Source organism: Gopherus flavomarginatus, chromosome 8 (genome assembly GCF_025201925.1).
Source record: "Gopherus flavomarginatus isolate rGopFla2 chromosome 8, rGopFla2.mat.asm, whole genome shotgun sequence".
In the NCBI taxonomy this organism is placed as follows: domain Eukaryota; kingdom Metazoa; phylum Chordata; order Testudines; family Testudinidae; genus Gopherus; species Gopherus flavomarginatus.
Window position 1 is genome coordinate 30,021,303 of NC_066624.1, and position 14,766 is coordinate 30,036,068.

General features: G+C 42.2%; 1 protein-coding gene across 2 annotated transcripts in view; it reads right to left on the bottom strand.

Moving 5' to 3' along the window:
- The window catches only part of CHM (CHM Rab escort protein), a 157,368-nt gene that overhangs the window by 110,735 nt on the left and 31,867 nt on the right, over positions 1–14,766 (bottom strand). For both annotated transcript variants that reach the window (XM_050965046.1, XM_050965045.1), the window contains exon 3: positions 3,115–3,187. In XM_050965046.1, coding sequence (XP_050821003.1) covers positions 3,115–3,187 — 73 coding nt within the window. The remainder of the gene's footprint in view (positions 1–3,114; positions 3,188–14,766) is intronic.

The following is a 14,766-nucleotide window of genomic DNA, read 5'->3' on the forward strand; positions in this document are numbered from 1 at the left end:
ACGTGACTAAACTAGAGAGGTTATTTCCTATGGATTAGCTGGCTTCACAACACTTCAGTAGATAATCCCAACAGGAATTTAAAAGCAATAAAGCAGTAACTGTGCATATCCATTTGCTAATATAGTTCAAATGCCTGCTTGTTCTAAGCGAGTGCCCTTTTTAAAAAGCTTTGAGTGAACGGTCATGAATTACATAAGCCTTGGTTATAGAAAAATGCATTATCTGCATTCAAATTCAAGTGTTTGTCTTGGCTACATAAGTTTCAGAGGTAAGATCTGACAAGTATACCAAAATCATGGCAATCTGTCCAGAAATAAATTATGCCAACAACTGGGATTACGCAGTTTATATTTATTTATATTTTTGTATTTATTTTTTAAATATACACACACACCCCACTATATATACACGCACAGACACCTCAACACAGATACACACACACGAGATATATATATCAATCACACACACAGGATACAGACTGAGTATAAAGAGCTATGTTCCCACATGATCCCACAAAAGCATATGCAGATTGTATTCTTAGCTCTGCCACAGCTTGTCTACATGGTGGTTTTGTCTGCATTAAAGGGGTGTAAAATTGTAATCCGTGGTAACTTGTTGCACACTAAATGGCCCGTGCAGACCCTGTTGGACCACACTAAAAGTCTTATCGTGAGCATTAACATAGTCTGATTTCAAGCTATGTAAGTATATAAAATAGTTATGATATTCTATAAAATACTGATAACATTTTTCTTCACTGCAGTGATGTGAGGCGTAATTCATTAGTATCCATAAAAGTGCCGTGAGAGCCTCACTTGGAATGTTCCATAGAAGTGCAAATTAGTATTTTTATCCAGTAATGACAGTGAAACGGAAATACTTCTTACAAACAGATAAAATTAATTCAGAATATATCCATGATGGGTGAAGTCTATAAAAGCTCATTTAATAAAGTATACCTATTATGTGGCTGTATAGTCTCATTTATACTCATATAAAACAGTACTCTCTTATTTTAAGATATACTTCAGAGATGCCTTTTTTGATAACATGTATTATAATTAACACAGGGTTTCTCAAATAGGGGACGCCACTTGTATAGGGAAAGCCCCTGGCAGGCCAGGCCAGTATGTTTACCTGCCCCTTCCCACAGCTCCCATTGGCCCGGAGCAGCGGTCCAAGGCCAGTGGGAGCTGCAAATCAGCCAGACCTGCAGACAGGGCAGGTAAACACTCTGGCCTGGCCTGCCAGGGGCTTTCCCTGCACAACCAGTGACCCCTGTTTGAGAAACCATGAATCAACAATTATAATACTGAGGTTACCAGATGTAGCTTAATTCAGGAGCAGTGGTAGAAGTAGAAGTGGATTCCTTTTCTTACTGGTATGGAGGGTGGGTGGGGGAGGGGAGAGAGACAGCTAACAGGGGGGCACATGACCTCCTCATGCGACCCTCCACAAGAGTCCTCCCTGTCCCCAGCCCAGGGCTCCCATGCCCTCCCCATCCCATGATCCTTACCTGGGGGGTGGGGGGGGGAGGCTCTGCCTCCTCCCACTGCGCCGGAGACTTCGGAACTGTAGCAATGAAAGGAGCGGAACGTGGGGCTGCTGGGTGGCTCTACCAGAGAAGTTGTCAGTGTGGGGCTGCCTGGTGGCCCCATGTTCTGTTTCTTTCCCTGCTGCAGTTCCTGGGGGAGCCCTGCAGTTCAGGGCTCCCCCAGGAACAACAACGGGGAAAGCAGGAGATCATCAGCAGCTCCTCCAGCACGGCTCTACCACCCCCAGCCCTGCCTCTAAGCCCTGTCCTCCAGCAGGGCTGCTGTACAGATGGAGGAGACCCTGTGTGGAAGGGCTGAGGGCAGTACTACCGTGGCAGAGGAGTTGCTAGCATTGGGCCACCCAGCGGCCCCACATTCTGCTCCTCTTCTGTCTTTCTGGTACACTGTATCAGCTTTAAATATTTTACTGGTATGGCATGGTGTACTAGACCGTCCTACCTGCACTGCTGTTTAGGAGTTATTTTAAATAAAATTGTCCATGTATAAAAATGAGATGCATGGTAGTTCAGTTTTGCTGGCTTTAATATTTATTAAATATGTAATACCAAAGAGTACTAGACACTTCCTAAGTTCTTGGTTATGTAAGTATTTTTAAAAAATAGAATATAGTAAATCCTCACTTAACGTTGCAGTTACGTTCCTGGAAAATGCGATTTTAAGCAAAATGGTGTTATGTGAATCCAATTTCCCCATAAGAATTAATGTAAATGAGGGCATTAGGTTCCAGGGAAATTTTTTTCACCAAACAAAAAAGTGTATGTGTGTATATTATATATAACACACACACACGCACACACACACACACACACACACACACACACACACACACACAGAGTACAAGTTTTAAAAAATTTAATAATGGTACACAGTGATGATTGTGAAGTTTGGTTGAGGTGGAGGAGTCAAAGGGTGGGATGTTCCCCTTACTGCTAAATGATGACCTAGCAATTGACCGAGCCCTCAAGGGTTAACTCTTTCACTCTGCAAGGCAGCAGGAATGGAGGGAGATACACGAATTTCCCTTAAGTACACTGCCTTGTTAATTAGATCAGCTTGCTGAGACAGCAGCTGCTGCAAGCTCCCTCTGTCTTGAGCCATGCTCTATGGAAGACGGAGTAATTGGGGTGCAGGAGCAGGGGGACACCCTGACATTAGCCCCCCTCTTCCTTCCCTCTCCCCCGGCACAGCAAGCAGAGGTTTCGGGGAGCAGCTCCAAGGCAGAGGGCAGGAGCAGCACATGGCAGTGAGGGGGGGAGGGACACAGCTGAACCGCAGGCAGCTGCTGCACAGTGAATTTAGGGGAGTGGGGAGCTGATACGGGGCTGCCAATCCACTCTGGTTTCAAGCCCCCACCAGCTAGCCACAAAGGGCTGCTCTTCCTGCAAGGGATAGATAAAAGAGGCAGCTCCCAAAAGAGAGCATTACACAACTTTAAATGAGCATGTTTCCTAACTGATCAGCAATGTAACAACTAAACAAGGTTAACCAGGATGACTAAGTGAGGAGTTACTGTACTAGAAACCTGAGGAGAAAAAAAAAGTCATTCTAGTTCCTTACCTGATTTTCCTTAATCCAGGACAATAATCCTGAAAAGCTAAAACTGGCCCAGTTTCCACCATAGTAATTTCTCCTGCAATGAAAAAAAATGAAACTTGGTTGAAAGAAAACCAAAAATATAGCTACTGAATTACCTATAATGCTGCTTATGAGACTGTGCAGAACTTTATGTAGTTCTGTTAGTAAAAATAATTTTCATGTTCTATATTCTGAGCCAAAAGAGCCAAATTCTCACATCTCATTGAATGCTCTCCAATTTACTTGCTCTTTCCAATTTGAAAAGAAGTTGTCAATTTACTAAGTTCAACACAAAAAGGTAAGTCAGTAGATGTGCTTTTTTCCTTTTAAGTAGTTGGTCCTCTGACTTCCCTTTTCAAGTTTTTCCTATTGACGCTTCCTAAACATCACACTAACTAGTGAGCTTTTCCACTATATGAATAAGAGATTAAGTAAAACATAAATGTTACTTTTATGGGAAAGAAACAAGCACAATATAAACATACTAATAAAATGAAAGGATTCTACCACACCTATAATAAAAGATGCTACCTCACAGGATTTAACACTAATACCAGTTAACTAAAGCATGTTGGGACTTTTCAAAAGTGACCAAAACCAGAATGCGTTCTTCAATGGACCCGTAAAGTTACATTAAATCGCACTTTATTCATTTCTTTTGTACTCTCCCCCGCCACCGAAGCTATAACAGAAGCTTAAAAACACTGAGTAAAAATTATTTAAAACTTTTCGGAAAGATAAGAAAAAAGGCAGTTTGCATTTTACACCAGAGATAATAAAATCATACAATTCCTCCTAGACTGAATTCGGAAATGGAAAAGTTTAAGATGGAGGGTTTGAGTCCAACTTACATGTTTAAAGGAGGATGTTTTTCACACGAGTTATATATACTGACAAAGACTTCATTAGGAATGTCAGTGTCTTTGTAGAACCAGAGGGTGATGCTCTACTATGTTGCTTAGTTAACACATGAAGGACAGATGTCTGCTAAACAATGTCTAATTGTTCATGACTAGAAACTGACCTAAAGAAGTCCTTCAGTTACTTCAGGGAAATAGCAACAAAAGAGTCCTGTGGCACCGTATAGACTAACAGACGTACTGGAGCATAAAACTTTCGTGGGTGAATACTCACTTCATCAGACATGTGGTGGAAATTTCCAGAGGCAAGTATAAATATGCACGCAAGAATCAGGCTAGAAATAAACGAGGTTAGTTCAATCAGGGAGGATGAGGCCCTCTTCTAGCAATTGAGGTCTGAACACCAAGGGAGGAGAAACTGCTTTTGTAGTTGGCTAGCCATTCACAGTCTCTGTTTAATCCTGAGCTGATGGTGTCAAATTTGCAAATGAACTGAAGCTCAGTAGTTTCTTTTTGGAGTCTGGTCCTGAAGTTTTTTTGCTGCAGGATGGCTAACTTTAAATCTGCTATTGTGTGTCCAGGGAGGTTGAAGTATTCTCCAACAGGTTTTTGTATATTGCCATTTCTAATATCTGACTTGTGTCCATTTATCCTTTTACGTAGTTTGGCTGATGTACATAGCCGAGGGGCATTGCTGGCACATATTACATTGGTGGACGTGCAGGTGAATGAACTGGTGATCATGTGGCTGATCTGGTTGGGTCTTGTGATGGTGTCGCTGGTGCAAACATGTGGGCAGAGTTGGCATCGAGGTTTGTTGCATGGATTGGTTCCTGAGTTAGAGTTACTATGGCGTGGTGTGTGATTGCTGGTGAAAATATGCTTAAGGTTGTCTGTGGGCAAAGACTGGCCTGCCTTCCAAGGTCTGTTAAAGAGAGGAATCTGAAGCCATGATTTACTAGTAGAAAAACCCAGATAATCTTCTGTAAATTCTAGGTAACCAAGCCTGGCAAAGGAATGCATTGGCTCTGGAAAGGGTTTGAACTCTCTCGTCTGCTAAACCATGTATAGGCTATTTTCTTGGTCTGCCAACTACCATTTTATCTAGGGTCTATATGAACAGTTTAACAAATCCCAGACCAAAACATTCCCACTGAGCATGTAAATGATTTCCTGCCGATCAGCTTTCCTGGGCCTCAATCTAAAGGTAACACCAAGCAGTGTCATTCCAGGAGATGGATCAAGTCAAGAAACTCAGAGCACCTATAAATGCATGCAATACAAAAGCAGCAGCAGGTAACATCTTTTGTAGAATATGTCTCTGTTAGGCTGGCTGCCTTTCTGAATGTCATGCCATAATAGCTGTGGTAAAACAAGTCAAAGCTGCTGATGCTTCATGATTTCTCCTGAGAGCTGCCTGTATGTGTCTATCCTTTATTTGATTTCTCAGGAAAAAAAAGTCTCCTTCCATCAAAATAGCTGTCTTCTGCAAGGGAAGCTACTGCCACATTGATTTTAAGAAGCTAATTACAAAATGACTTATTTCATGCATTACCTGTTAAAATTCTTGTGTTTATTAGTTCCCATTCTGCCGCAGTTATATGCTCCAAAACACAATTAAATAGAATGACAGGCTCCTTTCTTGGCTCCCAAGAGAAAAATATTAACCATAACCACACTTCATTTCTTTTGGCAAAACTCTTGCCATTTAGTCTTAATTATCAAGGTTAAAAGATATCTGAATTAAATCTATTGACCCAGAGAACCAATTTCCTCACTTTTCTTGGAAAGGAATCAAAAGACCAATGCATTACTCAAGGGTCCTTTTCCCTCTCTCGTTTACTATTTATTAGCTTCATAACTTCACCTAAGTGAAAGGGTAAAGAAGAAGGATAGGAGTTAAACACAAATAATGTGAGTTATATTGTATTATAAATCTTACCTGTTCTGATAAATTTAGATAAAGAGGCAGGACAAACTATAGAGATTCAGATGGCAGAAGCATACAGGAGCCTACCACACTCTGGGATCCCATATAAAATAGGAATTTTAAGGAGAGAGGACACTGAGTATTTGACATCTGGAGCAAGGAGAAAAGTGAATGAAGATGAAGGCGGGAAGCAGAGACAGAAGAGCAACAACATGTGAAAAGAGGATGGTGCAAATTGTGGCATGGAAGAATCTGATGGGAAATACAATGAACATAAGAAAAAACATATTGCGTCAGACCGAAGGTCCATCTAGCCCAGTATCCTGTCTTCCGACAATGGCCAATGCCACATCCTCCAGTGGGAATGAACAGAACAAGTAAGCATTAGATGTGAGGATGAGAGGTTTGAATTTTATGTGGAAAGATTCAGGAAGTCAGTGAACGATCACGTCACACATCTTTCGTCCTCACGGTGGCAGGAAAGAACTTTAGGTGCAGAATGTTGGATGTGTTGAAAAAAGGAGAGGCAAGAGTGCAGGAGTCTAAGGAGAGGAATGTTACAGGTGAAAGAATGAGGGCATGAAGCAGGATTTTAAGCACTGGGCACAGAGGGGAAAGGGTAGATCTTAGAAATATAACAAACAGAGAAGCAACAAGACTTGGCATAAAAACTCAGAGCCTCAGATGTGAAGAGTCAGTTCTCAAGTTTTGCGCTTGAAAAGGAAGGATAGCAGTGTTTTCAAAAGTATTGGATAAAATAGGGAGAAAAATTAATTTTCTGTTACTGGTGAGAGTTGGATTAAACTTCTTTAAAAGTAGAGGATGCATCTATTGCCATTCATTTAAGAGTTGTAAGAAGCCCTTGCGCTCCTTTATAGAATAAAAAGAGCTAAAATAATAGGGCCCTTCACCTCCCAAACAGGTGCATGTCACCATCTAAAACAAAGGTACATGCAAGGCACAGGTGCAGGGGTTTTGCTGGCTATTGTTTTGTGTAGGTTTGTACATCTGTCAGAGAAAGAGCATAAAAACCATAGAAGCTGAGAGAGTGGGCAGCAAGAAACCCTTAAGCCTGATAAGGATTTGCAGCTTAGCGAACAGGAGCTGCTAACAGGGAGTTTTGCAAGGGAGTTTGGAAGGGAAGTAGGAAGGGAGGGGGGGTCCCTTGTTGGTCTGATCTGTGACCCATTGGTCCCCTGAACCCATAACCCGAGCCACATCGAGAACCTTTCTGTTTACAGCAGAGAGGAGCGTACAGGGAGCTGTAGACTGCAATTTGAGACAGTTTGACAGAGGGAGGCCTACAATGGTGAGGAGAACCCGCAACACCTGTGCCAGCACTGCTTCTGTCTCCTCCACCTGCGCCTGTAGCCAGACAGAGCACCAAAGCATAGATGCTTTTACCTAGATTCTGGTGTGGGCTTGCAGAGACTGTAATTCGCAATTTCCACTTACTGATATCCAGGCTGGGGGTGGCATCCAATGTGAAAGGTGCCTACTGGTGGAATCTCTCAGGCAGCAGGTTGGAGAGCTACAGGAGGAGGTGGCCAGGCTGAGGTCCATGAGCAATTCCTGGACAGTATCCATGTGGAGACAGCTGACGGTCCTGTCCCAGTTGACAGGACTACCGACACTCCAGTGGAGGAAGAGATGCCTCAGGGTGTATCTGACACACCAGTGGGGGAGGAGGCTCAGGGTGGACACAGCCAGCTGGTTACTTCTAGCAGCGGGCAGTGCTCCACTGCTGCTGCAAACCCTCCTGTTGTGGTAAAAGATAACCATTATGCTCTTCTTGATACAGGAGAGAAGAAATCACCCCCAGCAGTTAAGGTGGTGAAGTCTCGTACCCCTAAGGCTGGGAGGTCTGCTGCCACCACTGATAAGAAACGTAGGGTAGTGGTGGTTGGAGACTCTCTGCTGAGGGGGACGGAGACACCCATCTGTTGCCCTGACCGCTCATCCCGGGAGGTATGCTGCCTGCCAGGGGCCCGTATCCGAGATGTTACAGAGGCTTTGTCGAGGATTATCCGGCCTTCTGACTACTATCCCATGCTACTCATCCATGTGGGCACAAACGATACTGCAAGGTGTGACGCTGAGCAGATCAAGAGTGACTACAGGGCTCTGGGAGTACGGGTTAAGGAGTTTGGAGCGCAGGTGGTATTCTCTTCGATTCTTCCTGTTGAAGGTAGGGGTCCGGGCAGAGACAGATGCATCGTGGAGGTGAATGCCTGGCTGCGAAGATGGTGTCACCAGGAGGGCTTTGGCTTCCTCGACCACGGGATGCTATTTGAGGAAGGACTGCTAGGAACAGATGGCGTTCACCTTTCGAAGAGGGGAAAGGCCTTATTTGCACACAGACTGGCTAACCTAGTAAGGAGGGCTTTAAACTAGGTTCGACGGGGACAGGTGAGCAAACCCACAGGTAAGTGGGGAACAAGACCTGGGAGATGGGTTGGAAACAGGAGGGAGCACGGGCTATAATGGCAGAGAGGAAGGAGGGTCAGGGCAAAGCTGGGAGGCAAGATCAAACCAGTATCTTAGATGCCTTTATACAAATGCAAGAAGTATGGGTAATAAGCAGGAAGAGCTGGAAGTGCTAATAAATAAATACAACTATGACATTATTGGCATTACTGAAACTTGGTGGGATAATACACACGACTGGAATGTTGGTGTGGATGGGTATAGTTTACTCAGGAAGGATAGACAGGGGAAAAAGGGAGGAGGTGTTGCCTTATATATTAAAAACGTACACACTTGGACTGAGGTGGAGATGGACATAGGAGACGGAAGGGTGGAGAGTCTCTGGGTTAGGCTAAAAGGGGTAAAAAACACAGGTGATGTCGTGCTGGGAGTCTACTACAGGCCACCTAATCAGGCGGAAGAGGTGGATGAGGCTTTTTTCAAACAACTAACAAAATCATTCAAAGCCCAAGATTTGGTGGTGATGGGGGACTTCAACTATCCAGATATATGTTGGAAAAATAACACTGCGGGGCACAGACTATCCAATAAGTTCCTGGACTGTATTGCGGACAACTTTTTATTTCAGAAAGTTGAAAAAGCTACTGGGGGGAAGCTGTTCTAGACTTGATTTTAACCAATAGGGAGGAACTTGTTGAGAATTTGAAAGTAGAAGGAAGCTTGGCTGAAAGTGATCATGAAATCATAGAATTTGCAATTCTAAGGAAGGGTAGAAGGGAGTACAGCAGAATAGAGACAATGGATTTCAGGAAGGCGGATTTTGGTAAGCTCAGAGAGCTGATAGGCAAGGTCCCATGGGAATTAAGACTGAGGGGAAAAACAACTGAGGAAAGTTGGCAGTTTTTCAAAGGGACGCTATTAAGGGCCCAAAAGCAAGTTATTCCGATGGTTAGGAAAGATAGAAGATGTGGCAAAAGACCACCTTGGCTTACCCTTGAGATCTTGCGTGACCTACAAAATAAAAAGGCGTCATATAAAAAATGGAAACTAGGTCAGATCACGAAGGATGAATATAGGCAAATAACACAGGAGTGCAGAGGCAAGATTAGAAAAGCAAAGGCACAAAATGAACTCAAACTAGCTATGGGAATAAAGGGAAACAAGAAGACTTTTTGTCAATACATTAGAAGCAAGAGGAAGACTAAGGACAGGGTAGGCCCACTGCTCAATGAGGAGGGGGTAACAGTAACGGGAGACTTGGAAATGGCAGAGATGCTTAATGACTTCTTTGTGTCGGTCTTCACTGAGAAGTCTGAAGGAATGTCTAGTATAGTGAATGCTTGTGGGAAGAGGGTAGGTTTAGAAGAGAAAATAAGAAAAGAGCAAGTAAAAAATCACTTAGAAAAGTTAGATGCCTGCAAGTCACCAGGGCCTGATGAAATGCATCCTAGAATACTCAAGGAGTTAATGGAAGAAGTATCTGAGCCTCTAGCTATTATCTTTGGGAAACCATGGGAGACAGGGGAGATTCCAGAAGACTGGAAAGGGGCAAATATAGTGCCCATCTATAAAAAGGGAAATAAAAACCACCCAGGAAACTACAGACCAGTTAGTTTAACTTCTGTGCCAGGGAAGATAATGGAGCAGGTAATCAAAGAAATCATCTGCAAACACTTGGAAGGTGGTAAGGTGATAGGGAATAGCCAGCATGGATTTGTAAAGAACAAATCGTGTCAAACTAATCTGATAGCGTTCTTTGATAGGATAACGAGCCTTGTGGATAAGGGAGAAGCGGTGGATGTGATATACCTAGACTTTAGTAAGGCATTTGATACGGTCTCGCATGATATTCTTATAGATAAACTAGGAAAGTACAATTTAGATGGGGCTACTATAAGGTGGGTGCGTAACTGGCTGGATAACCGTACTCAGAGAGTAGTTGTTAATGGCTCCTAATCCTGCTGGAAAGGTATAACAAGTGGGGTTCCGCAAGGGTCTGTTTTGGGACCGGTTCTGTTCAATATCTTCATCAACGATTTAGATGTTGGCATAGAAAGTACGCTTATTAAGTTTGCGGATGATACCAAACTGGGAGGGATTGCAACTGCTTTGGAGGACAGGGTCAAAATTCAAAATGATCTGGACAAATTGGAGAAATGGTCTGAGGTAAACAGGATGAAGTTCAATAAAGATAAATGCAAAGTGCTCCACTTAGGAAGGAACAATCAGTTTCACACATATAGAATGGGAAGAGACTGTCTAGGAAGGAGTATGGCAGAAAGATCTAGGGGTCATAGTGGACCACAAGCTTAATATGAGTCAACAGTGTGATACTGTTGCAAAAAAAGCAAACATGATTCTGGGATGCATTAACAGGTGTGTTGTAAACAAGACACGAGAAGTCATTCTTCCGCTTTACTCTGCGCTGGTTAGGCCCCAACTGGAGTATTGTGTCCAGTTCTGAGCACCGCATTTCAAGAAAGATGTGGAGAAATTGGAGAGGGTCCAGAGAAGAGCAACAAGAATGATTAAAGGTCTTGAGAACATGACCTATGAAGGAAGGCTGAAGGAATTGGGTTTGTTTAGTTTGGAAAAGAGAAGACTGAGAGGGGACATGATAGCCGTTTTCAGATATCTAAAAGGGTGTCATCAGGAGGAGGGAGAAAACTTGTTCATCTTAGCCTCCAATGATAGAACAAGAAGCAATGGGCTTAAACTGCAGCAAGGGAGATTTAGGTTGGACATTAGGAAAAAGTTCCTAACTGTCAGGGTAGTTAAACACTGGAATAGATTGCCTAGGGAAGTTGTGGAATCTCCATCTCTGGAGATATTTAAGAGTAGGTTAGATAAATGTCTATCAGGGATGGTCTAGACAGTATTTGGTCCTGCCATGAGGGCAGGGGACTGGACTCGATGACCTCTCGAGGTCCCTTCCAGTCCTAGAGTCTATGAGTCTATGAGTATGACTCAGAAAAAAGTTGAGAAAACTTTTGAATAGGAGTAGTGCCTGGAAAGGGGCTTGGAAGTGTGAGCAAAGAAACTGCTCCCTACTGCTTGAATCCTCCTGTGTTCAGGGAAACAGGACTTTGTATAATTTTTTTTTAAAAAGAAGCAGTATTACATCATAAATTCCTCTTAACGGAAACAACCAACAGCACATTAAACTTCAGCTAAACACGTGGGTCAAAAAACCGGTAACGTGTTTAGTCTCTGATATGTCCTCCTGTAGGTTTCTTAGAGATAGGGTAAGACCTAACTCTAGACAGAGGGGCAAACAAAGGAAGAGGAAAACTAATGTAACATATTGAGAAAGGTGGAGTTCCTGCATGTGCTTGACTGACACTTATTCTTTAGAGCGGTGGTTCCTAAACTCATTCTGCCGCTTGTGCGTGGAAAGCCCCTGGCGGGCCGGGTGGATTCAAACAGCAGGAGCTCCAGCTCCAGTGGCCATGGCTTGCTGCTCACACTTTCAAGCCCCTTTCCAGGCAGTACTCTAACCTAAAGTGTGTTCTCAACTTTTTTTCCAAGGTCATGCTACAAATTCTTCTCTGGCTTAAGGATTTTTTGCCCAGTATGGAGCAGCGAACCGCGGCCACTGGGAGCCACGATCTGTCAAACCTGCAGCTGCGGCAAGCAAACAACCAGCCCGCACCACCAAGGGCTTTCCTTCCACAAGCGGCAGAACAAGTTTGGGAACCACTGCTTTAGAGAGACAAGGTGGGTGAGGTAATATCTTTTATTGGACCAATTTCTGTTGCGGAAAGAAACAAGCTTTTGAGCTACACATAATTTATTGTTTAGGAGGAGGAAGAGAAGACAACTCTTTAAGAGTTCAGTGCATAGTTCGATATTTCTCTTTGCTCTGCGAAAAAAGAGAAGCTCCCCAAAAAGAATTTTAAGTAACTGATACTGCTAATATGCCCAGAGTCACTGGAACAAACAAAACAGGAGCATTTGAGATGACTACCACAGTCCCTTTACAAAGGCAGAACATTTTTGGTATCTTCTTTTACCTACCCTTGACTGACAGCTTTAGAACTAACTCTAAATCTCAATAGGAGGAGAAGCAGCAGCTTATCTGCAGGCAGGGGGGGGGGGGGGGGAAGAGAGAGAGAGAGTGTGTGTGTGTGTGTGTGTGTGTGTAGGTAGTGGTGAAAAGGAATATATTAAAAAAACCAAAAAAAACCAAAAACACAACTCTGAAATTTTAGATAAGCCTTTCTGTGAAAGACAAGGGAACAATCTAAACTGAATTTTCATTTCAGAAACTAAATAGAAACAAAGCTGATACAAAGAAAGTTTTCCCCCTCAAGACTTCTATCTCTACCATCCACCCCAATAAAACCAAAAATTAAACTTAAAATAAGCAGGGGTACAATAAAAATAGAACACATGCTAAGAAAAAAAGTCCCATATACATGACCATTTATTGTGGGAGCTGTATTCAATGCACAAAGTAATCAACTTTTAGTTTTGATATACTTCCCTTTAGCAACCTCAAGTTTAAACTAAACTAGTTTTGAATTGCAAATTACTTTTCTAAATCACTTAACACCTATCCTTGAAATTTCACATGTCAACAGCTCATTAATATCTACAGTAAATGTAGCTCCCTGAAAAGAACCACAGATTTTACATTTATTGAGACAGATAGCTGGCACACAGAAATAGGGCTCCTTCAATTACACTTTGGCAGAAGCTAACTTGAGTTTAAAATCTGTCTACAGGAATTTATGGCAACATTGCAATGACATGACTATTTTAAATAAGATTAGCTGCTGTTGATTTATAAACACTGTCCAAGCATCATCATCAACAGAGGCTAGTACTTAGGATTTTATAATGGACCACTTCAGAACCATCTACCATTATCACCTATGTGGCATAGTATGATCAATACAAACAGTGGCTGGAGATTAAAAGTGGTACAATGATCAACATATGGTAATGAATGCAAGCAACACACAACATACTTCAAAATTTTACTTACACTTATTCCATATTTTATAACTAACTTCTTTAAATATTTGCAGAGAAAGGCAGATATACACTATTATGATGAATGTCTATGACACAAAAAAGCATTTCAGTAGGCTCAAATTCTCATTTTTAGAAATAATTTAATCCATAATCCTAAAGACAATAACCCAAAATATAAAACACAACAACATTTTGAATATAGATTATTTGGATTGGTTATTTGAATAAGATTAAATAATTTGTAAATTCATCTAGAAATGAAGATCATAGAATATTTCACCAAAATAAAAATAAGAATATTCCTATTTTAAGTCAGAAAAAAATCTTGAAAAGTCTACAGAATTATACATCCTCCCAAATAAAATCTAAAATGCCCTTGACAACGGCTTTTTACATAAGTGATTAATTTGAAGATTAAATAGCAGATAACCATTGTAAAATTTGTAAAAGCAGCAAAGAATTCTGTGGCACCTTATAGACTAACAGACATTTTGGAGCATGAGCTTTCGTGGGTGAATACCCACTTTTTTTTCCTGTCCCTGCCCTCCAGTGTGTCTGCCACTCCTTCCAGTTTAGTGTCATCTGCAAACTTGCTGAGAGTGCAGTCCACGCCATCCTCCAGATCATTAATGAAGATATTGAACAAAACCAGCCCCAGGACCGACCCTTGGGGCACTCCACTTGAAACCAGCTGCCAACTAGACATGGAGCCCGACGATCTAGCCAGCTTTCTATCCACCTTATAGTCCATTCATCCAGCCCATACTTCTAAACTTGCTGGCAAGAATACTGTGGGAGACTGTATCAAAAGCTTTGCTAAAGTCAAGGAATAAACACATTCACTGCTTTCCCCTCAACCACAGACCCAGTTATTTCCTCATAGAAGGCAATTAGGTTAATTCTATCTTTCCCACATCTATAACATCTTCACTGTTAGTGAGATCCTGGTTGGAAAAATAACTACACAAAAATGGTACCCCCTTAATCAAGAAATCCATGTGTGTTTAGTCATTAGCTTGTTTTGGAAACACAAAAATAACTTAGTATTACTACTTTTAGCACTGCAGTTCTAACACAGCTATGGCCAGGTTTGTTCAAGTTTTGGTGCACAGAAGCCTTAGTGCCAATATTAGGTAAGTGAGAGAGAACCCAGCTAGACTTTCCAATCCCAGACTGAGTCTCTGGTACTGCTGGTTAGAAAACAGATCTTACTCCTGCAGACTGCACAAACTTGGAATTAGGTAATTGAGATACATCTGGAGCCCTATGCTGGCCTTTTAGTAATTCTTCAGAATAGAACCACACTTGAACCTAATAATGACCTTCAAACTGTTCTGTAGCAAACTGCCTTTAAAAACTTGAAGGAAAAAAGTGAGCAGGAGGATTTGTCCAGTTTTTAACTGCAGAATTCTGGTAAACTTTGGCTGCTAATGGAGC